At 38.6% G+C, this 25,000-nt stretch overlaps 1 protein-coding gene across 1 annotated transcript in view; it reads left to right on the top strand.

Moving 5' to 3' along the window:
* VGLL4 (vestigial like family member 4) overlaps nt 1-25,000 on the top strand; it is a 67,286-nt gene that overhangs the window by 31,504 nt on the left and 10,782 nt on the right. The window contains exon 2 of the mRNA XM_065408368.1: nt 1,810-1,999. Coding sequence (XP_065264440.1) covers nt 1,810-1,999 — 190 coding nt within the window. The remainder of the gene's footprint in view (nt 1-1,809; nt 2,000-25,000) is intronic.

Below are 25,000 nucleotides of genomic sequence, written 5' to 3'. Positions count from 1 at the left end.
CTGATTATGATATGATTTAGTGCTGTTGATGTAGCCACAGGCTTGTGTCAGAATGTGACCATGATATATGTGGAGCTCCTTACTGGTAACGTTAAAGGTTGAAAAATGTAGTATAGAATTTATTGATCAGAAGGTTAAGTTCTTAATGGCAAAACCTCCTTTTTGTAAAGGCTTTTTCTGCTGGGGTAGGGGATTTGCAGCTAACAATTGGCTGTTTTAATACAGCACATGGTCTGCATGTCCAGTTTCAGAATGTCTGCTGTAGAACATACTTTCTACTATTTAGTTTCAAGATGGAAAATTCCCATCTAGCTTCAATGCCAGGGTCTTTAATAGAAATCATGACTTGTGGTGTAATATAGGTCACAGTGTATTTGCTAGTTTATATCTTACTGACTTAATTGGCAAAATGTTTATTTTTATTGGTAAACTTTCAGGAGGTTTTCTTCTCACTCGTTCTTTTCCCAACAAAATAGTACTTGTCACCCGTGTGAATTAGGGCTACTTTCTATAAATCATCTGTTCAATAGTGGTGATATCAAAATGTGTAGTGGCAGACAAAGATGTCTTTCTTAGGTACCGCATTGCTATAGATGGATTTGAGTTTATCCTAATTTTATTTCCCAAAATTGTGACCATGTGGAAACTAAAATGCATCAGACACCGAAGGAAAAACACCAATTTTAAACTTTAACAAAAGTGTTTGTTTCAGAAGCATTACCGGGGTAGGTAAAGTTGATAGTCCAGATTACCTTCAGATTCCCCCGAAAGCCCCCAAAAGTGATTTTCTTAATCTAAAAATCCATATGAGGTTTAAATCTGACCTATTGCAGCAGAGATGGATGTATCAATGGAGGCTGTAAACATTGGTGAACACTGGCATTTAATTGTAAAGGGAAGACGTTTGCAGCCCAATTTGTAAGGCATGCTTAATTACAGCAAATGGATATGCTATATAAATGTATCATTTCTTGAATTTGTATATACAACTCCTGTATACTGCAAATGAGATTTCCTGCTAAATCTCAGATGCTGTGATGAGGTGTATCCCCTGGGTTTACTGCTAGCTTATCTAGTTGAAAATTAACTTGTTTAGGATTGAAGTGTTATGATCCATGTGCCATGCAGGCATGCTCTTTTGTTCATTGCACCAAAATGACTTTAAAGGGCCAAATTTACACCAGTGTCAGCAAGAGCAGAATTTTTCCCTTAATGTTCACCAAGAGTAATTAGATTAATATATTTGACAGTCTTGATTCAGGCAACATTTTATATAATATAAATGTAAAGTGTATTCAATAAATAATTTATATCATGAGTATTTGGCACAAATGTGAACTGTAGTCCCAGAATTTAAAGACGCTGGCATAGGGAAGGAACAAAGCCTACATAGCGCACACACAAAAAATCAGTCATGCTTTGCATTGTAAGGTAATGTAAGTTCAGTGTTGAGTTGGCCTATCCTATTAAAAGAAATGCTTCTGAATAAAAGTACTTTTTAAGACTGAATTGGCTCAGCCTTTAGGCTCACCCAAGGTGAGTAAATTATCCTTTCTGTAGTGCATTTTTTCAACTGTTACTTTATTCCAACATTTTTATTTTTAAACTGGATCCTAAACAGTTTCTTGGTTGAAAGACATGTCTTCTGAGTGATGCCTAATACTTGGCTTCTAACCACTCTTTCAGTGTGTCCTGAACATGCTGTGTGGCATGTGCCCCATTACTGAGTCAAAAACTTACCCTTAAGAGTTGTTTTAAAAGGGGATGCTTTTTTCCCTGTGTTCATTTTACCTTGTGTTCTTCCTGTAGGTGAAGCAGCTCTAAGAGGTGAGCCCAGAATGCAGTCTCTTCCAGTATCCTCTGCTCTAACCAACCATCGAACAGGCCCTCCTCCCATCAGCCCCAACAAGAGAAAGTTCAGCATGGACCAAGGGGATGATGAGCTAGACTGTGAAAATGAACATGTCTCTAAAATGAGTCGAATGTTCAACCCGCACCTGTAAGTTTCTCTCTTTCAGTGCCTTTATTTCCTAGCCAAATAGAATCTAATACCACTGCTGTTCCTTTAATTACAATGTTGGTTTTTAAAAAAAAATTTGCATGTTGAAAATTATAGTATACCTTGAATTTAGGGCCAGACTCTTTGTACTTTACATAAAGGGAAGAAGGTCAGTATGGCGATCAAGAGGATTATGTGGCACTTTAAAACTGTTTTTATAGCCTCAGGTAGTAGGAATTATGTTGACTGTGTACATCATAATATTTATATCAAGGTATAGCTTTTTTAAAATAATACCCTGTTCTTTTTAACCTGTTCCCTTCACATCCCATACCCTTAAGCTTTCTACCCTGGGGAGAAAAAAAGGTAAAAGTGCTTCACATTTTTCTAAGGCCAGGAGACTCTGAGCCCAGCTGCTCAGTAGATTCCACCGTGACAACTGGACAGGCTGCAGTTGTTGTTAGAAGTTATTTATATGATCATATTCAGACCCTGAGAGTGCATTTCATTAAGAGGTGAAACTTTCCATACAGGTAATATATGGAGAAGGGTGTGTGTGTGTGTGAGAGAGAGAGAGAGAGAGGGAATCATCCAGGTGCCATTCGTGCTGTGTTCTTGTTGTTCTTGGGAATGATGTTCTGGTTGGCATGAGAATTCCTTTCATTCTTGACTGGAGGAAGTGATCAGAGTACTTCAACAGTCAGAGGTAGCTTGATAACTGCATACTGTTCCCTGCTGCCTCAGCTGAAATGGCCCTCTGCATTCCTCACATTCCACTCGGCTTTCGACTGTTGTGTTCAGTCACAAGACCGGGACAGAGGTATTTATCCTCAAATAAATCACCATAGTGTTAGTCAGAGGCTGGGCCTGCAGTCTGCAGTCTTGGAATTTGTTACAAATCAGGAATCCAGCACCGAAGTAATGCAAAACAGCGAATGCACACAAGCGGAGAAAGACTTCTCATTTGCAGCATGGCTTTTTTTCCTCTCTTTTTTTTTTTTTTTTAAACGTAACTATTTACAGCCCTTCCTTACAAATGAGAATGCTAGCCTTGGAAAAAAACATGTACTTTGTTTCTGTGGCAATACAAAACATATATGGAGAATGTTTATGACATTTTTGAATTATGATAAAAGAATGAGGAGTACTTGTGGCACCTTAGAGACTAACAAATTTATTTGAGCATAAGCTTTCGTGGGCTAAAACCCACTTATGCTCAAATAAATTTGTTAGTCTCTAAGGTGCCACAAGTACTCGTTCTTTTTGCTGATACGGACTAACACGGCTACCACTCTGAAACCTGAATTATGATGTTATTTAGTGGAAAATTTTCAAAACTGACATGGTGGAAATATAATAAAAAACTAGCAGTTATGTATATTGTGCCACTTTATACAGTGCAGGCCATAAAAAAGGTGGAGTTTGAACTGACACATTCACGTGCAGCCTAAATTGGCTTCAAAGCTAAAGCTCTGGAAACCAGAAGGTAAAGTTAGTTCCTTCATGCAGTCCCATGGTTTAGATGGATCTTAAAGGCGACTGTACTTAGTCTTGTTTTTCTGCATAGCACTTTTGTCCAGCAGCCTGATTCTTTCAGTGGCTTAGTGTAGGAAAGAGATGTCTCACCCTACAATTTTTTGGTATTATAATAATAAGGTCTGCCCTGTAGTCCCATGGCTTGAATCAAATAATATATTTTAACAAGACCCTCTAGTTCAGAGAGGAAAAAAATCCATCACAGCACACACTGTACCCTCTTTCAATCTAAAATATTTCTAGCAGATAATATTCAATTCTTTGAACCAAATGTCACAAAACTTAGACATTTCAGATGTCTCTAATAAAAAAAAAATTGACAAACACTCCCTGAATTTTGCACTATAAACAAAAAAGTTACATTTCTCTAATGATTTCCAGATTTCTACTCTTTCTTTGTCTCTGGTTATGTTTGATCTTGAGTTAGCAATATAAATGCATTATATAATACTTTGTAAAAGGCTTAGACAAAGTTTTGACTTTAAAAAAATTAAGCATCTGCAGTAAAAGCTTGTTTTTGTTACTTTATCACTAAAGACATCATAGTATATTAGGGGAAAGAAGTGTTGTACTGAGCATTATTGGCAGTAACAGTTTACTGGCTTGGAGGGTCTGGAAAAGATAATTTGGCAGCATTTCATTTAGAAAAACAAATAATTCATGTTTAGCTGCTGTTGCTGCCAATATCATGTTATATGGAAACTCTGTCCTTTTGAAGACTAGATGGCAAGATTAATTGTCTTAAACATAGACAAGAAGATAGAGAAGAGGATTATAAAATTTCAGTTTTGCTCAGGCCTATTGGAACTAATTTAAAAGAAAAAGATGTAGATTTTGGAATTAGGGAAAGTGAGATATATTTTCTGTGCCACAAAATAGAAGACTGTTCCACTGCACCTAGTTGGTGTCAAACCCCTATTTAAACCACAGACAATTGGTCTGATGTACTCCCAGGCTTCTGCCAGTGGAATCTGGGCTGCAGGTTCCTTGAAATGGCTAGTCTAAGTGTGTGCAGCTCTGTCTTGGGAGAAGGCCTAGCTAGGGCACCTGATGCATTAATTCAACACATCCCCAAGGTATCCTGTGTGTAGAGCCCATGCTGTAAATATAAAGCTACCCTCCTATGGCAGAACCCCATGAGGATGGCTGATACACACACTGCCACCCACCACAAGGAAGAATCCCATTGGGCACAGCTGCCACAGATGGTTCGGGGGGGGGGGGGGTGCAGATTACACTCCCCTGCATCAACTGCAGACATTTCAACCACAGTGTATTTCTAAAGTACTTTAGATGGGCAGTCCGTTTTTGTAACCCTCGTCCAATCTTGTGTGTGTGTCTGTGTCGTTTGCTTGCTGAAATCATGAAGTAGGCATATATTCATCCTTGCCATGGGAGCATACCGTGGCAGTGAATGTGACTGAACCAGATTAGACCTGCAGCAGTACCATATATGTTATGAAGGGTAGAACTTTTGTTAGTAATTTGACTTTAGCCCTAAGTAGGAGTGCTGGTGCATCCCCCATCACTCGACATCAGATGGAACGTATCCATCTGAACACTTGGGGACTGTAGAAGTAGTTTGACAAAAACTCGAGGATGGCAGCAATTTGTTTTGGAATGCGTCTGGACTCTGGAGATATGTTCTCCCTACTCACGTGTAACTCCCCATTTGCACTAAATAATACCCGTTGGTAGGTTTTTGATTATTGAATGGTATGTACAGGTATATTTATTTCAACATCTGGGATAGAGGGAATGAGTCAAAACGGCCTGGCAACTCTACTGTGTTCTATAAAATTTGTAATGGAATCCCTTTCCCCCAACAAAGATTTAATTTAACCAAGGTTGTAGTTTTCAGAGGAACTGATTTTCTGCTGCATGGGAAGTGAAACACGGCTGGGACCTTACAGATTCATAGATTCTAGGACTGGAAGGGACCTCGAGAGGTCATCGAGTCCAGTCCCCTGCCCGCATAGCAGGACCAAATACTGTCTAGACCATCCCTGATAGACATTTATCTAACCTACTCTTAAATATCTCCAGAGATGGAGATTCCACAACCTCCCTAGGCAATTTATTCCAGTGTTTAACCACCCTGACAGTTAGGAACTTTTTCCTAATGTCCAACCTAGTCCTCCCTTGCTGCAGTTTAAGCCCATTGCTTCTTGTTCTATCCTTAGAGGCTAAGGTGAACAAGTTTTCTCCCTCCTCCTTATGACACCCTTTTAGATACCTGAAAACTGCTATCATGTCCCCTCTCCGTCTTCTCTTTTCCAAACTAAACAAACCCAATTCTTTCAGCCTTCCTTCATAGGTCATGTTCTCAAGACCTTTAATCATTCTTGTTGCTCTTCTCTGGACCCTCTCCAATTTCTCCACATCTTTCTTGAAATGCGGTGCCCAGAACTGGACACAATACTCCAGCTGAGGCCTAACCAGAGCAGAGTAGAGCGGAAGAATGACTTCTCGTGTCTTGCTCACAACACACCTGTTAATACATCCCAGAATCATGTTTGCTTTTTTTGCAACAGCATCACAATCTTCCAGTTGAGTATTTAAAATTCAGTACGTGATATTCCAGAATGAAATGTCTGACCTTCTTTTCAGCTTTGCAATGTATTGGGATGTATTAGGACCATTATCTGCCACTTGCTTTATGATCTGGAATAAATCATACCTATTAACTTCTCCATATGCGACAGCTCCAAACTTTTTGTTATGCTTGTTTGGCTAAAATTAACTAGTAGGGGTGAAAGGGAAAAAAACGATTCCCTTCCACCAGTATCTTGCAGCTTTTTCTATGAAATATGACAAGCTTGGAATCTTTTTTGTTTATTTTTCACACTTTCTACTCTTTAAATCTCTCTCTATCATGTTACTCCTAAAAGCATTTTCTAACATATTATGGGTATTACAATCTTTGCTGGATTGAAAGGTGCTTCGTTTTCTAATAAAATTTAAAGAGCCACATCATTTTAAACCTAAAAGTGGAAAGTGCCACTGTTTTCTTATACTAAATCCCTGTGATTTGATAGAGAGTAATTAGGAAATTGATTTATGTAGGGCCTGCAGGGCCATACCTTACCATGGAGTGGCAGGGGAAGTATAACCTTCTTTATATTATATTTTAAGGGAAAATTGGTTTATTGTTATGGTTCCTTCTGCTTAATTTTAAATGTATCTGGCTGTTGTGATGCAAGTATAACACTAATGAGGTGTTGTACCTTTAAGTGAAGGTCTCAGGCCTGACCTGTGTTGTGTGGGTTTTTTGTTTGTCAGGCTGGAGGCATTTTCTCATTTTCACAGTTCAGCTGAAAACAAAGGCCTCCTTATCCTTGCAGGGAGCTCTTAAGAGCTGACATCAGCCTTTTCCCAGCAGGCCTCATTTCTGCCTTAAGAGTCCTTGCAGAGAGCTGGGAAGTCTGATAGCAATTTCTTTTCATGGCATTTTTTTTTTTTTTTTTTTTTGCCAGCTAACAAATCAAATGAGCAAATGCCCAGGGCACCAAGAGCTAAAGAGGTTGAAAAAAGTGACACTGGTCAGTTTTTTACTTCTTTGCCTTTTACTAGGAACTCTCATGTGCATAACTCTTCTCTGTATTTGCAGCATGAGGATGGTTGTGGCTGGCATTATACAGTGGGTAAAATCATTGCAGTGTAGTGACTGTAAAAATGTTTTCCATCTTAGCAAACAATAGGGACAAATCAGTATATTTTGTTGTAAAATGAAGGTGTTAATTGATGATATTGGTATCTTTGGAAGGGTCATCTAGATTTCGTTTTACTGGTAAAGTTGTACATGAGTCTTACCATCTTAAAATATATTGGAGAGAGACTGTTATTTTCTCTCTGCCTGTAGATTACTCCAGTTTAAAATTTAATATTTTTATTTTGGGACTTGACCATGATAAATACGTATAAAAATTAAACAGTTTCCCCCTCTTAGTCACAATTCATTCAGATGTGCAGCATTAGGATTGTTGTGAAAATGAACTTGCATATGAAAATGTCATAGTTCTGTTGCAGCAAATTGCAGCTGTTCAGCACAATTTTGAAGATTAATCTCTTACATAAGAATTGGCTTATCATAAGAAGACCAAGCTCAGGTCTTCACACTTATATTCTGCACATAAAAATACCTTCTAAAATGTTAAGTTTGAGACCAAAGCAAGAAACTTCAGAGTGCAGGAGAAGAATTGAAGAATTGTGTCATACATGGTTCATACAGCTATCTTGGATTCCTGCACTGCAGTTTGCAAGATCCCATTGGTAATCCTATGCATTTTCTCTTCTTTGTAGAGCCCTCAGTGGGAAATTACAGTGGTTTGCATATTTGCCTCCCTTTTCAACTGTTCTCAAAGCAAACTAGATTGAAGATGTCCTGATTTGCCCAGTCAGGTTACCTGGCAGTAGCTCAAAGCAAGGAATTCAAGTGAGATCCTGAATTCTACAGGGCAGGGCAGTGCTGGATCACCTGAAAGAAGGAAGTACCTCATGTTGCTCTCTAGCTATTCCTATTCCCTGCAGAAGAGAAGCATTGAGGGGCTCCACAGAGAATCATGTCCATTGTCTGTTTGATGCAGATGGCATTGTAGCTCCAAGGGGCCATTGGGAAAGAGATAAAAAGCATTAAAATGGGACAAGGGAGGCATGGGGAGCCCTAACCTTGAACTCTGGGGTTTTGTTTGGTGTTTAAAAATATTTTTAGATTGTTATTTTAGGGTGATTAACCAGAATGTAAAAAAGCAATCCAGCGTCACCAGAATTTCCTTCCTAGTGTTGGGCTGCTTTTTGAAGTGTCTTAGAACCCAACTCAGCATTTTCAAAGGGATCCTCTCAGATCTAAAATTCTCCAGGCTCTCAATGGAACTGTTACAGCATAGGTCTTATTGATTAGAAATGGTTCAACCTTTTAAAGAGGCACCAATTTGTTCAAAAGACTACATGGGAGGAACAGGGCAATTCGAAACCTAACATGCTTCCTCTCACCTCACTTCTGCTGAATGCATGGAAAACCCATTAACCAGCTTTATTTTTCATGACTGCTAATGGCCTTTCAATCTCTCCCCAAAACTCTTCATCCCAAACTGCTGCCAAGAAATGCAGATTAACATTTAATGAATAAATAACAAGTCCACCTTAACTGTGGTATTGTGACTCTTAGTAGCAAAAGGCCCAGCATGTGGTTTAACGTGTTTGATCAGTAATCAAGTCACTATTGGAACCTCACAGAAGCCCAGGAAACCATTTAAGAACATGCTTAAGTCCACCTGTATTTAGGAAATCAATCAAGCATAGGCTTAAGTGCTTCCTGAGCAGGATGCTTTCCTAAATCGGGACCAGAATTTGGTCCACCTTCTGTCATGATTCAAAATCCTGATTGAGCCAGAGACTTGATCCTTTCAAACCTTGTCTGTGTACCACAAACCTTTACTCCCTGATATTATAGGCAATGATTAGTCAGTTTGAGTCTGTTCACTTATAAACAAAATGGGTTTGTTATCCAACTCCATAGGTTGCTTTTTATTTGGTGGTACTTTCCACCCCTGGAGTGCCTCCCGTGGGAAGAGCACAAAACATTGTCCAGACATTAGTGCTTTGTCCCACAACCGCCTGGTGAAGTAGGGAAGTAGTATTCCCATGGTACAGAAGAGCAAACACAAATACAAAAAATAATTGACTTGCTTATGGTCACAGGGAAGTCTGTGGTAAGGTTGGGAATAGAACTCAGGGTCTTCTGGCTCCTAGCATTGGAGAAGTTATCCCATATCTACACTGTGGTGAATTTTAGAGCCACCAATATATATCAGAGCCTGATAGCTAACCAAGAGGCAAGGAAAGAACCAGTACAGATTCAAAAACATACTCTAGATGTATATTATAAGCATATGAAAACACAAAGGTTTTGCATATTTGTTTCTCTTATTTTCATTTTACCATTTTCCCAGATGTTTCCTGCTGTTTGACAGATGTACCATTTACTAGAAGGTTGCACTCTTGAGAATTAGAATGTTATGGACACGGTTGCTATAGACAATGACTCTTTAAGGGCAGGATTTGGAATAAAAACTTACATTAACTTCTGGTTGAATAAGTAAATTTTTCTCCCCAGACTAAAAATGCTAGACTGGACAATCTCCTTTCATTTTCCTCTCATACTGTAATCTGCTACAAAAACATGCTAACTGGCTTTAACTCATTCCTTCCAAATTACTAAGTGCTGACTTCCAACAAATGGTATTATTTCTTAGTGCTGAAAGGTGAAAGAAAAGTGTTGCTTTGGCTGTTTCTAAGAGTCTATGATCCATCTTTACAATTCCGATAACCACTTTAAAGCATTTCCAGCAATGAATGTCCCCCCGCCCCCTTTAGTACCTAATCTGAAACTGGATACTCAGAAATTAAGAGAGAAAATCAACATACACAGAGGGCAATTTAATCTATTACTTCTAGCACCACTAGTCTTATTTTTGAGGTTTCCAAAGAACATTAACTTTGGAAGGAAAGCTGAGATTTTTTTACATGTCTTATCTGGCCACCCTTTAGAAACCCGAGAGTCAGCTTCCTGAATAATAATGCCTTGAAGTCTGCTGTTTTGTTTCTTCAGAAGCCAGGAGGGTTCCTGCAGTGAACTTCACTAACGAACTTCCTATCCTTTGTATTCCTTTAAAAAAAAAAAAAATGTAGAAACAAGTTTAAACAAACCTAATGCCTCGTAATAACAAAAACATACGTGTCTTTTGTCTATGAAGCACATTTGTGTTGATGCATTTAATAATTATGCAAGAACTTAATTGTAAATAAATCCTCCAGTAATGTGTTAAACTTTCCCAAGAACTGTGTAGGGAATGTTTGATTTTCAACATGTGGGCAGACCTATGTACCTTGCACCACAGCTTTCCTGGGAGGACTCTTATTCTGACAAGGCTTCTGCCTGCCCAGCTTTTTTGTGCAGGAGATTGCTGCCAAGTTTGTGAGGCCCAAGGCTTTCTTGTGGGAGGACGCTGGGCTGTCTTCATGCTCTTTGGCAATGATTAAAGTGAGGTTAGTACCAAAAAACCCTTTCATTTTATTCCCTGATCCTTGCTTTTTCAAACCAGATGGCAACCCCATATTTTCAGCTGTACTTAATTTAAGCCATGAGGCAGCAAGTGCTCTGCAGAGGTAGAGAGTCAATTAGTTGCTCAGGAGGGCCAGAAGTGACTTCCTTCCCAACTGCACATCAGACCCATATTGCTAACGCTGTAGTTTGCTTTACAGAGAGGCCAGGGCAGTAATTGCAGCATTCAGTTGTTGATAACCAGTCCAGCTGGTGTTATAAGGGTTAATGTATACAGAGACCATTGTTTCGTTAATTAATTGGAAGTAACAGTTTCAGGTTAAGCCTGACATGTTAGTGCAGTTCACGATTATCATGTGACAGTCTACAGACAGTAATCTTAAAGAGGTTGCTGATTTAGTAGTACACTGTACTTTTCTTTTGAGCCATTATTTTGCCAACATTTCCTCCAAAGGGTGTGGGTATGTTTTTAGTGTAGTATTTATCCTTAAAGAAAATTACAAGGGAAATAAAAGGACTTTGCAACAATTGAAGTCTAAAGGTTCTGACCTCAATTATTTGATCACTTTTCTCAGTGGAAATTTTGCTTGAATTCTGTTCTTTGTAGTTGCTTCAGTGCAGAATAGTTTAGAGAGATACCAGCTCCCATACTACTTGATAGAAATTGAACCGTCCTTTATATTTCCTACTGTGCTGTAAGTGAATTCTGCAACTTAGAGTCCTCTCATTCCCTCATGTAAATTATAGTTTCTAAAATGCAGTAGACACTATTATATGCATAGGAAACTTGCATTCCTGCATACCAAATTTGCTTATTATTCAGGAATAATGTTCAGGAATTGGATTACACTTGCCCGTTTCATCAGCTATTGAGTAGCTGTGTTTGCTTGCATTGGTTTGGGAGTTGAGTACAGAATACCTGTGATAAATAATGGGATATGTGTGATTAACTCTGTGTACCTTGATAAAAACTTTTCCCAAACTGTCTGGGGAAAGTCTCAGAATGAGAAAACAGAGCACACATTAATGATTGCTTCAGGTATTTTTTAATGTGGCACAGATGTACGGTTACTGTTAGTAATGGAGGAGTCAAATATTAAAGTGAAGTTAAAGTTAATTCATGTGTTCCTGCCACAATCCTGCCCTTGGAGTCATTGTCTATAGAAACTGTGTCCATAGCCTGAATGTGTAAGCTGTATGTGCACAACTTATTACTTGTTTGTTTTACTATTAATAGTGATAAGGCATGAAATTTCCTGAATCATATTGTCACAGGCTGCCAGTCAAAAACATTTTCAGCATTCATATGGATTATCATATTTTACTCAAAACTAAAATCCAAGCAATGAAAAGAAATTGATCACTTAATAAACACTTTTTGTTTTTGCTGGAGTTCTGCTATTCTGACCAAGAAGCTTATGAAACTCAGAGGTTTCTCTATTAAGACATTTGTTGTGGGGTTGAGACATCCTTTGCTACTACGCCATGGGAGCACTAAACACAGAATACTCTGCCAGTGTGGCTACTGCAGGTATGAGTATGGTGACCAATTTGCTTTTTCTTTTTTAATGTTTACTTACATCGTTGCTGTGGAGAGTCTTACAAAATCCAGACAAAGCCTTTTTGTGTTACTGAATGTTTCCATAGCCCTTCAGTAATTCAGTTTTCACTTGCAGTCACATATAACAATTAGCCTAGTATATGAGGTAAAAAAGAATCTTTTACTCTCATGTTTGGTTCTGTATCAGTGTGATCCATATGGTCTTTAAGTTTCTAGTTTTGGAATAAATGTGTGGTCTTAATATTGAACAGATTTTATCACATTTTAGGAAAAGCTTATTCTTTATTTTATGAGATGGCCAGAGAGAGCTCATAGGCTACAGAACCAGTTGCTTTTAAAAATACATTTTAGTATATAGCTTGTTCTTTTAGGACAGTCTTTTAAATCTCTGTCCATAAGGCATACATACTTTCTGAGCTGTCTCTTGTTCACACCAACTACTGCTACTCGCACATCTGGTGAATAGAGATTGTACCTGCTAAGAAGTGGATAGTTCAGAACTATTTTTCTGTGTTGTAAGAACTGTCAGTTTTAGGTGGAGATAAGAATCGCTATAATCTACCGCCAATAAATTGTGCGCAGTTTTACCACATTTAGTACTTCAAAGGCAGTTAGTGGCCATGGTTTTCATACACCTGCTTTTCTATTCATGATCAAGTTCTTGTTTAATAAATTTGCCAAGTCCTGTTTGTTGTTACCTTTTGACCTTCCATAATATATGTTTCCACAAAGATTGGGACAAAAAAGGGCTTAGTCCCGCAGTGTTTTACCTGCTTAACGACTGAATAAACTCCCATAGACTTTAAAAGGCATTCTGTCAGCTAAGGCGGTGGGCCCATAAACTGATTAGAACAAGCTCACTATCTCCATGCATTACATTTTTATAAGTGGTTGTGTAAGGGTTAACAGTGGATGTATTAGAGAAATTTTAGATCAAACTAGTGTAACTAAGGCTATGTCTACACTAGCGAGCTTACAGCGGAGCAGCTGTACCAATGCAAGATCGCTTGTGTAGCTGCTCTATGCCGACGGGAGAGAGCTCTCCCATCAACATAATTAAACCTCCTCCAACGAGCGGAGGTAGCTATGTCAGCGGGAGAGTGTCTCCCACCGAAATAGCGCTGTCCACACCGGCGCTTCTGCCAGTGTAACTTTTATATTGCTATGGGGTTGTTTTTTTTCACACCCCTGAGTGACATAAGTTATACTGACAAAGGTGCTAGTGTAGACATAGCCTAAGAAAATATTAATGAGAGAAATAATCACTGTTTTTGGTGTCCATTAACAGCGTTGTACAGAATTCCACTCTCCGGCTTCATCAACAGCAGCTTACCACACCAGGGTTCCCAGCACCTCTAGAACAGATTAACATACCTCCTGTCTTGGCAATGTGGAGCTCAAACTCATGCAGCTAATTTTACTGCAGTCAGATACAGCACTGCTGTGTGTATTTTATATGTAAACTTGCTTCCTTGGATTGGCCAACAGTTTTCTCTGTGTGATCACAAGGTGTTTTACAGTAATTTCCAGTGACTTGGGGTAAAATGTCTGTTGCATGAGCCAAGAGTAAGACTTCAAAAGGATTTTAACATGGCTGAATTATGAAAGACTGCCCATAATCCAGCACATGACTGGTAGCATGCAAGAGGAAATACCTGCTGAAGGTATTTGTGAGGCATTGCATTTGTGTACAGATGAATCATTTTACAGCTGTTACTGGGGAACAATCCAGTACCCCTCAGAGCTTCTAACTGCTGTTCTGCCTCTCGTTACTCTTCCTGCGTGCCACTTGCACGTTCAGATTTTCTTCCCTTGTAGAGTTAGACAAACACCTGTCAGGGATGGTCTAGATAATACTTAGTCCTGCCATGAGTGCAGGGGACTGGAGTAGATGAACTCTCGAGGTCCTTTCCAGCCCTACGATTCATGTGATAACTAGAAATTTCAGGCAAAACTTCATCCCCATCCTTCTTTATAATACTTTGCCCTTCTATAGGTCATTCTTGCCAAGCCATCCAAAGCACGTTATAGACATTAATGAATTAAACCTCATTACATACCTAAGAGGCTGGTATAATTTTATATATGAAGAAACTGAGGCACAGAGCGAGTAAGTGACTTGCCCATTGGGAGGACATTCTGTTGAGCACCTTCATACATGCACTAGTCTGGCGTGTGCTCAGGAAGCCATCACTTGAGCACAACCGTCCTGGCAACTGGTGCCCTGCCTCTAAACTTGTGTTGTCTCAGGCAGGGCACTAATTGTTGAGTGCCTCCAACAGCATCTATCCTATCTCCTAGAACTGGAAGGGACCTTGAAAGGTCATCAAGTCCAGCCCCCTGCCTTCACTAGCAGGACCAAGTACTGATTTTGCCTCAGATCCCTAAGTTGCCCCCTCAAGGATTGAACTCACAACCCTGGGTTTAGCAGGCCAATGCTCAAACCACTGAGCTATCCCTCCCCTGTTCAGAAGTCTATGGCAACTGGATATTAATGGTGATTGTTGTATCGTTTGTCTCTGAGCCCAAAATGGAACCATGTTCTCTTGGCTCTCGGTCCGCTCCAATAACTTCATGTCTATGCTACTGCCTCCAGTGCTTATATTGATTTTGAACAGAAGAGTTCTGTTTGAATATATGTAATATTAACTACCTTTTAAAAATAGCTCTTCTGTAGTATTCAAACATGAATGCAGCTGATGTGTCTTTCGTAAAGACAGAGTATATAGCTTCCTTTCTCTTCAGATGTTTGTTTTATTTACCTCTGATGCTTTTGAAATGTTCAGCCCTTCTGCCCTCTGTTTTTTGGACTTTCCACATTGCAGAAAATCTTGCTTTGTACATTTTTCTAGTTTACTGCACACACTCGGGGCAAACTGCAGGTGCTGCCATCCTTCGAACAATAGCTTAAAGCAGTGGAGAGGACGCAGAACCAGACCAAATTTTAGCTTTTTTCCAGAAATGGGCCCTCAATTACAGACCATTTCACAGCAAATTAGGATAAGGAAACCACTTGTGTAATGTCTCAGGATAGATGACCAGGAAGTGTTTCTCTTCATTGTGGTTGGCCAGAAATTAGCAGAAGTTTCTTCAAGGCTTAAGATTAATTCTCCTGGCTTAGAGAGATGAAAGTCATGGCCAACTGTTGACTTCCATCTGGATGCAGTCTAAGTAACAGGTTTATGGGTATGGGTACTCTTTTGGAGAGGTGCTACATTTCAGGAAGCCATCTGCAACTGTCACAATGACCTATTCTATTCAGACACTTTTCCTCACTGATGTGATGATACTGAAATGCCATGCGATGGTACCATTCATGGTTAAGGAAATGATCAAGATTCAAACCATAGCAGCTTTTTGGTCCCCTTTTTATAGTGGAAAGAGGGCAGGACACCCCTACAACATCAAATTCTATTCAAGGTCTAAAACTAAATCCTCTTGCAAACTCTTCTGTTACCTTTTGAATGAGTAGACTGGGAGCTTCCTTTCAAGATAGACTCTCTGTCAAGATAGACTTTTTAATTGCAGTTACTTCAGCAAACCTGGTAGCGCTCATCATTTCTGAAGCTCTTTCCAAATTAATTTTGGCGTAATACTGTAATGTTATGGTGTGTAGATATGTGTATGTCCTAGAGAATCTCTAGCCACGCCCTACAAGAATCAACAGAAAGCAAAATAATTTAATCAACTAGTGAGACATAGTGCTTTACTTACTGTATATGGGAATGTTAGTACATGTAGCAAAGCATCCATTTAAAACCTTTGTCAATCTATCAGCATTTACTGAAGAGGATCAGGCCCAAAAGAAACAATATTTCCTATGGAGAAATTGGAGTTGGGATCCAGGATTGTCTCTATTGATTTATTGTACCTTAGATTTGTATTTCAGCTTCTGTGCATTCTGCATTTCTTACATACTTTCTTTATTAATAGTAACTTATCACAAATAGGTAGCTCCTCATTCCTCCTGAAAGTGTTTTCTTATGGCACAGATTGCCACCATTTGAAAATCTCTCTACTGTTTTTTACAACTCATGGTAATCTCTCCTGTTTTTCCTGTGAAATTATTCCCAAAGGAGATTAGGTTTGCATCTAAGTATCCAATCGGACATCATAATTTCAAACAGCTAATGAGCTGTTTGTTTCAATGAATAGATAAGAATAACCTGAAATAGCCACTGCATTACAGGATGTCTAAGTAATATGAAAATACATGACAGAAAACACATTCACTTCTCAGTATTTTCACACTCCATATTTACATAGAGATGCACTGTTCACTAAAATGACATCCAATGGCAACAACACAGGAAAAGTGTGTTAAGTACAATAGAGGGTAGAAACCATAAAATTCTGATACAGTAAAAAGGACACATCCATCTTCCACAAACTTTCATTAATCCTTACCTCATCTTTTTTGTATTCCATATTTTGTTTTTGGCTCAGTTCACTAATGTAATGGTCAAATCTCCAAAGTGAATTTGACATTCAAGATAGGAAAAATCTGATTGGCAGTCTAAGATAATCAAAGTTCTAGTCTGGAAAAGTAACATTTAATTATTGACTGCTGGACAAATTTCTAGCCAGCCCCTAAAAATCCTAGGTGCCTTTTATTGAGTGGTGTTTCCAGCTACAAATGAAAATGAGCCACCTGCCTCTTTCCTTATAAACGGTTTTGAATTGGAGAAGAAATGGAAAATTTGCTGGCTACAGTTAAAGTCCATCTTAGTATCCATTTGAGCCACAAACTGCACTTCTGGAAGAGTACACCAGCATAAACTCACTCTCCGAAAATGTGGCAAGAGGCACAACTGCCACAATGGTGCTACAAGAAAACGGTTGTGGAAGATCAGTAGTTAGTTTCGGGTTGGATGCGTTGGGCAGTATAGAACAGGATTTGCAGATTTTCCCCAAGGGAAGAATGTACAACAAAAATTACATGGTTCGCTAACAAAATAAAATGAGACAATCTATACCCTTCTCCAAAAACCAATCTGATGTTCAGATTCTGTGTGGTAGTGATCCTTTCAAAAAAACCACAAATTCCTAGACTGCTATAAATTGCCTGCGTTTTAGGGTTGACTACTAAGCTGTGAAATGAAATAACAGGGAAGAATAAAGATATTTAGAATTAAGGGGGAAAAAAATCTTTGCAGCATGATAGGGAAAACAGGAATGTGTATGGGCACTAGCCATTCAAAGTAGACCTGGCTGTATTTTTATATTCAGGCACAAAGAATGTTTGTTTATATTAGCTGATTGTAGTGGTACTTCTGATAATTAGGTTGGCATTTAAAGTGCAACTTATCTCATTTTTCTTTTAATTAAAGGCTCTTAATTAGCGAGGAGCAATGTTACACTTTCCTCCCCCAGTTTTATTCATTAGTGAAATGGCATTGAGGTGCTCCTTTCCTCACCTGGCTATGTTTTAGGTGAAGTATGTAAATAGGTATATTTTGCAGAGGGTGGGGGGAATACAAGCTGTATTAATAATACTGTGGAAAGATATTTTCTACCAGTTGATCAGAATTCCTTCAATAATGTTTAACAAAAGCAATTGGGTTCTTTCAACCCTCAAAAGATTTTGTGTGCAGCAGTAACCATTGAAATGTCAACATTTGTGCAGCATTACTAGAGAGTTACAATAGTTTCTCTTTTCTAACAGTGGTAATGTCATGTGACTGTTGTAATTGGTAGTAAATGCTGACTCTTTAATGGCAATCCCTGTATGTTAGCAATTTGACTATCAAAGAAAGATGTTGAAACTTCCTGTCAAAACATTAATATAATGTTTGAGTCTTGTGTCAAGGTATAGACATTGGTTTACTTTTAGCCATAGAATGCATAGTGTGTGTATACGGAAGAACATCTTGGAAAGTAAATTAAAAAGCTGTGTGTCAGTGGAAACTTGTTCTTTCTACATGTGCCATATACTTTTATAGTACAACCATTTCAAGTAAAAACTTTTTCTGCCAAAGGGATTCTGGGACATTTGTGATTTCTCCAGTTGGAGATACAGTAACATTTTGGCATCCATTCCTTAAGAAACTGCATGCTGGAAGTCAGTGTAAGCAAAGCTGTCCCCTTCACTGGGCCTCTCTTTTCCCTTTTCCTTAAACAGTTGGCAGAGTTAGTCTTTTCCTCTAGGATGGGTGTGAATTACCACAGTTCTGTGCCAGTACACAGAGCAGCAGCGTTTAAAGGTTATACAACTCAAAAATCGTTGAGAACAATGTGGGGTAACTACCTTTGAACTGCTTAACGCACAGGACTGAAACATTGCTTTCAATTAGCAAACATTATTTAGAACCAAATTGAAGCAGACTTTCATCTAACAGTCAGGATGTGTGTGGTTTTGGTATGACATCCATCTAAGCACATGATGCTTGGTAAGCACTGGAGCCTTGGTTATGATTCACTGGGGAGAAACATGGAAAACAATGTCTGTTTTTAAGCACTGGGAAAAAGGACTGAAGATTTGAGCAATGTATAATTTTAGTAAAATTATACCGGAAAGCAGATAGGTTTCAGGGTGAGGGTGCTCTCTCTTAACGATGTAACAACCCATTCTGTCACTGAAATTTACACACAGCAGGGCAAGATCCTCAGCTTGAGTAAATCAGAGTTGCTCCATTGTAGTCAGTGATGCTACACTGATACCAGCTGAGGATTTGGCCCATAATGATTTTGGAAGGGGTGGAGAGGCTTGGAGACAGTGAGGGATTCTGTGCTTGGTCAATTAAATAGTGTCATTCATAGACTATGTATTACAAATCTTTAGCTTTCAAAGGTAGCCAGCAATTACCTCTAATATTTTTCTGGCTTAATGTTTGACCTCTGAAGATGCATCTCCTTGCTAGTTTAAGAAGCTTGGATATACAGAACTACTTCATTTTGGTGAAATACAATTATCTTCGGACATGGAAGCAATTCTGATGGCCCCTTTGGCCAGAGCATAAAATATCTAAACAAGAATAGAGCAGTTTTCCAAAACATAATTTAAATGGGAGTAAAAAAAATAATCAAAAGAAATAAATACAATATTCATTGAATACTGTTTTCATGCAAGTTACTAGAATAATTTTCATACTATTCATGTAAACATTGCTTGTAAGCAACAACAAAACAGCTATTTCCTGTATAAGATGCTTCTGCCTATGCTACTAAACTTTACAAATAAAGAGAAATTTAAGTTTCCAAATTTTGAAACAACTTTGAGTTACCAGTAATGAGACTATCAAGCCCGTTTTCTTTCTAGTCTCATAACTGTAAGTGTTTTAAGTTGCACAAATATATTGTCAATGCAATTTTTTCAAAATATGTATATTTAAAATTAGATAATAGTAATGTGAAGGAGTTTGATGCATTCCCTGTACTAATATCAATAAAGCTAATCTTGTATTCAGATCAAGTATATGAACAGTCATCATACCAGTGGAATCTAAGAGATCTATATGGTTAGATAGTTTTTTGTGTTTTTGGCCATAGGTTTAATTTAAAGTTGCTAAAACTTAGTGTTAATCAAGATCTGAAGAAATCTTTGTGTGAAGAATGGGAATTGTGTAGTGACTAAACCTAAAAAGAAAAAATATTTCCAAAGACTGTTAAACAAGAGAGTTGTGAGTGCAAGCACTAGAGACAATTATCTCCTCTGTAGAGGAGATAGGAGCACTGAATAAGATGAAGAATGGTAAGGCAGCTGCCAAAGACAAGATAACTGTTAATAAGATCAAGCAGTTGGAGATATTGAAATAAAGCAGTTTCACAGATTACTGTGTGTTTGCTGGGATCAAGCTAGGATACCAGTTGACTGGAGAATGGGATTGATTGTGCTTCTTTAGAAGGGAAAGGGTGGTGCAAATGATTCAAACGCCTATCGGGGCATCACCTTGATAAGTCAGCCTCTGAAAATCCTTGAGAGAGTTTTGAAGGCCAAGGTTGAGGTTCAAGGAGGAGGAGAATATAGGAGAGGAACAACATGGCTTTAGGAAGTGAAGGAGTACTAATATTTGCCATGAGACAGAAGTTTGATAGAATGATAAATGGAGGGCATAACTGCTATGTAACATTAATTGATCTTGAAAAAGCATTTGACTTGGTTCCATGGGAGCTGGTGTTTAGAGTATTGAGATGGATGGGAGGGGACTACAAGTAGAGATGATTGAGGAACTGTATCAAGGTTCGAGAGCTAAGGTGGTAGGTACCAATACATGGAATTTCCGAGGGTTTTGAGGTACAGTGGCATTGTGACAAGGCAGTGTGCTCAGTCAGCTTCTCTTCATTTTAGTTATGGAGTTAATTTGTAGGAAAACCGAGCCTGTGGAGATGCAAAGAAAACAAATGTATGCTGACAATCTGGCCTTGATGGCTGAAAAGAGGAATTGCTAAATATGATATCAAAATGGGCATCTGTGTTTTTAAAGATCATGGTTTAAAGGCGGACATACACAAAAACTGAAGTTATGCAAGTAGGGAAGGTGGTAGAAGACCTGTTGATTGAAGTTTCAGGAAAGAAGCTGAATCAGAAGAATGAATTTGTTCGCTTGGGAAGTATTCTTAGTGCCATCGTAGAGCGATCTGGAGAACTGAAATTGAGCATGGGTGGCAATGAAAAAGGTGGCAAGAGTACTGTTGGACTGGCAATTAAGTAACAAACTGAAAAGAAAAGTGTATGCTGTGTGTGTTAAGTAACCCTGCTTACTCTATGGTTTGGAAACAGTTGGTCTTAAGGACATGGAAGAAAAGAAGATTCAGGTAGTAGAAAATAACATATCAAGGAGAATGGCAGACAAGCAGAGAGTAAATAGTGCGCATAAAAGAAATTGGGCGGTGGGAGAGATGAAATTGGGACTCAGTGATAGGCTGGTGAGCACACGTTTGAGGTGAGCTGGACGTGCGATAAGGATGGGAGAAGAATGACCAACAAAGCGGGCGGAAGAAGACAGCAAGAACAGACATGAAGGACCAAGGATATGATGGAAAGACTTTATCAAGAGAAGTCTGAGGAGAATAGACTGGAACTCCAAGACCTATGAACCCATACCATGGACTAGAAGGAGCAGCAAAGAATCATGGTCACCTCTGAACCCGTGGGAAAAGGAGTTGAGAAGAGAAGTGAAGTGAAGAATTTAGTATTAATTTTAATCCTGGGAGTACTGAAATGGAAGTATACCCTAGCCTGTGTAGTGCTCTTGTGTTACTAGTCTGGGTGGTACTGTAAAGATCTGTGCTCGGCTCGAACAAAAATGGTGAATTTCCTCTGTAAAACTGGAAGTACCAAACATTTCTCATTGTTGTCAGTGCTGGATAGATTTTCATGTGAATTACTTAAGAAAAGGATTTTTAAATACAATGGGCCAAAACATCCCCTGCCCAGAGGGGATCATCCTCACAGTGTGAGAAGGGGTTGTGGTACACAGAGGGGCATGGCTTTCCTCTCTGTCTGGATAGCCCAATATTCTCAGGCCTAGTCTCTGTGCTGCTGTTTCTTGCTCCTCATAGTTCCCCATCCCCCATAAATCCTGCTTGACAGCAAGGCTCATTCTGGAGCCATGCTATCTACCAATTTCTCACCATTTATGGCTGTGCATTACCTCTCTGCCCAAGAGGGGTAGAAGGAGTGGAGCAGGTGCAGACACTTAAAGGAGCAGAATTTAACTCCCACAGGAATTTCCTATGGAAATTGTGTAGGGTTGTTATCCACATATAACGGATGCTCCCAATTCCATCCCCACCTTTCCTATTTCTCCCCCAAGCCTCATCATAGGGAGGGATAATGCCACCTTGGTTTTGCTACCTTTCCTCACTTGAAGTGGTATTTTCCACTACATACTTACCCTCCAAGTCTGCAGCCTATGGCCCACTACCTCTGGCTCAGTTTTTCTGTTGGAATCCTATATAAACGGATATAAAGTTCTATAGAAACATACAGACAGGAAATTATATACGTTACATGTGTTTGTTTGCATTTAAGCTTTATATAAAATGAATAGAAATATATATGCTATTTGAGTCACATGTAAATGTATGGAAAAACCTGACATTTTTGAGTTTCCTATAACTGGTCAACCTTTGCCATTTTGATCAGCAAATGCAATATTCTGGCATCAAAATCCCAAACATTGGGCAAAATTGTGAACCTACAGTTCCATTTTCACAGCAGAAACAGTTCTTTGTGGTGAAGAGACTTTTGCCTTTGAGAATTGATGTGTCTTCATTACACAGACCAATAAAATCTGAGGGATATAATATTGTATTCTCTTCAGCCACTGAAAATCTGAATTTATCAGCAGGAAGAATTTGGTTTTGTACCAAGCAATGCTAATACTTTAAACTGTACTAAACCATATAGGTTTTAGTTGTGACCATACACCCAAGTGTAGCCTTTCTGGTTTGCAGCTGTGGATGGTGGTATGCTGCAGCAGGAAAAATTATCCCTCTCTGTTGGCATCTATCACTAGATATTTTCCTTAAATTTGAAAATAATGTAGGGCCAAATTCTGTTTACATTGATCACATAAGTAATTCCACTTGCTTAATTTCACTGGTTCAAAGGGACTATTTTATGTGAGCAAGGCAATTAGAGTTTAGTTAATAATTTGTATATAGACTTAATTTGTTCTTAAGAATGTAATGTAATTTAATTTAATGATTTATTGACCAGGCCATTTCATTGCTGTTGTCCAGGTTTAACTCATTACGCTGATATATATATATATATATATTTTTAAAACAAAAAACCTCACTAAATGGAGACTTTCTATAAGGTTTAGTGTTTACACTTTTCAGACGGAAGGAAAGATTGTAGCTTGTTTGTGTTGTGCACTCAGTGGTCATTTTCAATACTGTATTTTAAGAGCAGTTTACTGTACTTTAAATATAGAAACTGTTGTGCTTCCCATCCAGTCTCTACTCACACCAGTCATTAGCTCAGTATAATGCAATCCGAAACTTCTTTCTTTAGAATGCTGATATTGCAGACTGTGTCTTGTGTACTGAAATGTTACTAGGCTGGCAAAGCCATAGAGCAAAGCACACAAGCACAAACCTGTAAGAATACATTTCCCAGTGTGTTGTGTACTGCTTTCTATAGTGAGATCTCTTAAATGTCTGGTTATAAGGGCAGCAATAACCGGTTGCTCCTTTCCACTGTGTCCGAATGCAATGAAGAAAATTGGTGCTGAAGTCGCTAATCATATTCTCACCAGGAATCCCATTCTTTCATGGAAAAAGTACAACAGCCTTTTTCAACAAAACTAGGCCCTAGAGCCAATATCTAGCGTCATCATCAATCACAGTTAGGTCAGTATTAGGGTGACCAGATAGCAACTGTAAAAAACAGGATGGGGTGGGGGAGGGGTAATAGGCGCCTATATAAGAAAAGTCCCAATAAACGGGACTGTCCCTATAAAAATGGGACATCTGGTCACCCTAGGTCAGTATAAATACAGAAAGTTTAGAAGGAAAAAAAAATCTTTCATTTCTTAACACAGAATGGATGCTACAGTCCATTAAGAGGTGGCTGATTACCCTTCTCACTCTCTTCCCCACCTCCTGGTCCCTCCTATATTTTAAATCTTATATGTTAAATATTCATCCACTGGAGTAATCAGCCATCTTTTACTGGCACACGTGAACAAAAGGTAGCCATGGTTTAGAACAATAATGTAAATCTAAGTGTAGTTTTGATTCTGAATGATATGGAGAAGTAGGCATCAAAGCAGAGTTATTAAATACCGCTATACAAACTAAAATATAAAAAAACCAATATAAAAACAGGTAGAGGGGTAAATTAAGTAAAGATAACTAAATTATGTTACACTCACATAAACTTTGCATTTTTATTTCTGTTAGATTTTGTGTAAGAAGGATGGCTAAATTGCTGTTAGCGGGTCTCAGTATTCCTTATTTGCATCTGTTTACAGTTATGTGGGATTTTAACTTTCAATTTCTCAATTGTTAGCTTCCCTTTTCCTGATAGCTCTAACAGTACCAGACCTCTAGAAGGTGAAGTAGCTTCTTGTACTGGTCAGTTGTTTCAGTATTGAATAGTATTGCTGACATCTTGATTTTGGCATAATCTCACCATTATGGAAAAAGCTGTTTTCTCTCCTTCCCCACCCCTCGCAGCCCCAACCCTCCAGTCATACCAGCATTTCTGTAAAGTCTCTCTTGTGTATTATTTTGTTATGATGGGGTAAGACAAAGCTTTTAAATGGATTTATTTAATAAGTATCCATGTTGAAAATTTGGCAGCCTTGTTCCATAAAGTCTGCTCTTGCTCTTAAGTTTTTCTCCTGCCTTTTCATAAAGCCACTTTTCTCTTCTAACTCTGTCTTTCATCCCTGGTGTGAACTTGATGTGCCAGAACCACAGTATGGGGCTTTTGATAAAGTTTTTAACCTTTAAAATACTGATTTTTTCCAGAATGCCAATCAAACAAATGCTTATGTGGATGTGTGATTATGTCCTAATGCATGTCGTAATTCATCAAGTTGAAAGCGCAATTCTCTCTCTCATATTAGTTTCCTTTTGAATGGTTTGTCTGTTTAGCAACTTCCCCCCGATGAATAGCAAATATACATCTATTAAGCAAAAGAATATACAAAATAATTTATTTTTAAAGTGCAATAAATGTTGAAGTCTTAATTATGTGAGTGAATCTGTTGAGGAGACGATTCACCAGTTGGTTGTAATTAATCTTCTATGGGAATTGCTCTTGCTAATTAAAGAAACCTGGTGAAAGAAATTACAACCATTTGAGACAGAAATAAACAATGGATTCTGCTCTTTAAATGTTCCATGTTTCAACAACCCCACTGCCTTCAGTGGAGTTACTTCT

The sequence above is a fragment of the Emys orbicularis genome, chromosome 7 (assembly GCF_028017835.1).
Source record: "Emys orbicularis isolate rEmyOrb1 chromosome 7, rEmyOrb1.hap1, whole genome shotgun sequence".
In the NCBI taxonomy this organism is placed as follows: Eukaryota; Metazoa; Chordata; order Testudines; family Emydidae; genus Emys; species Emys orbicularis.
The sequence above is the reverse complement of the archived record's forward strand: the minus strand, read 5'-3'. Positions and strand labels throughout refer to the sequence as shown.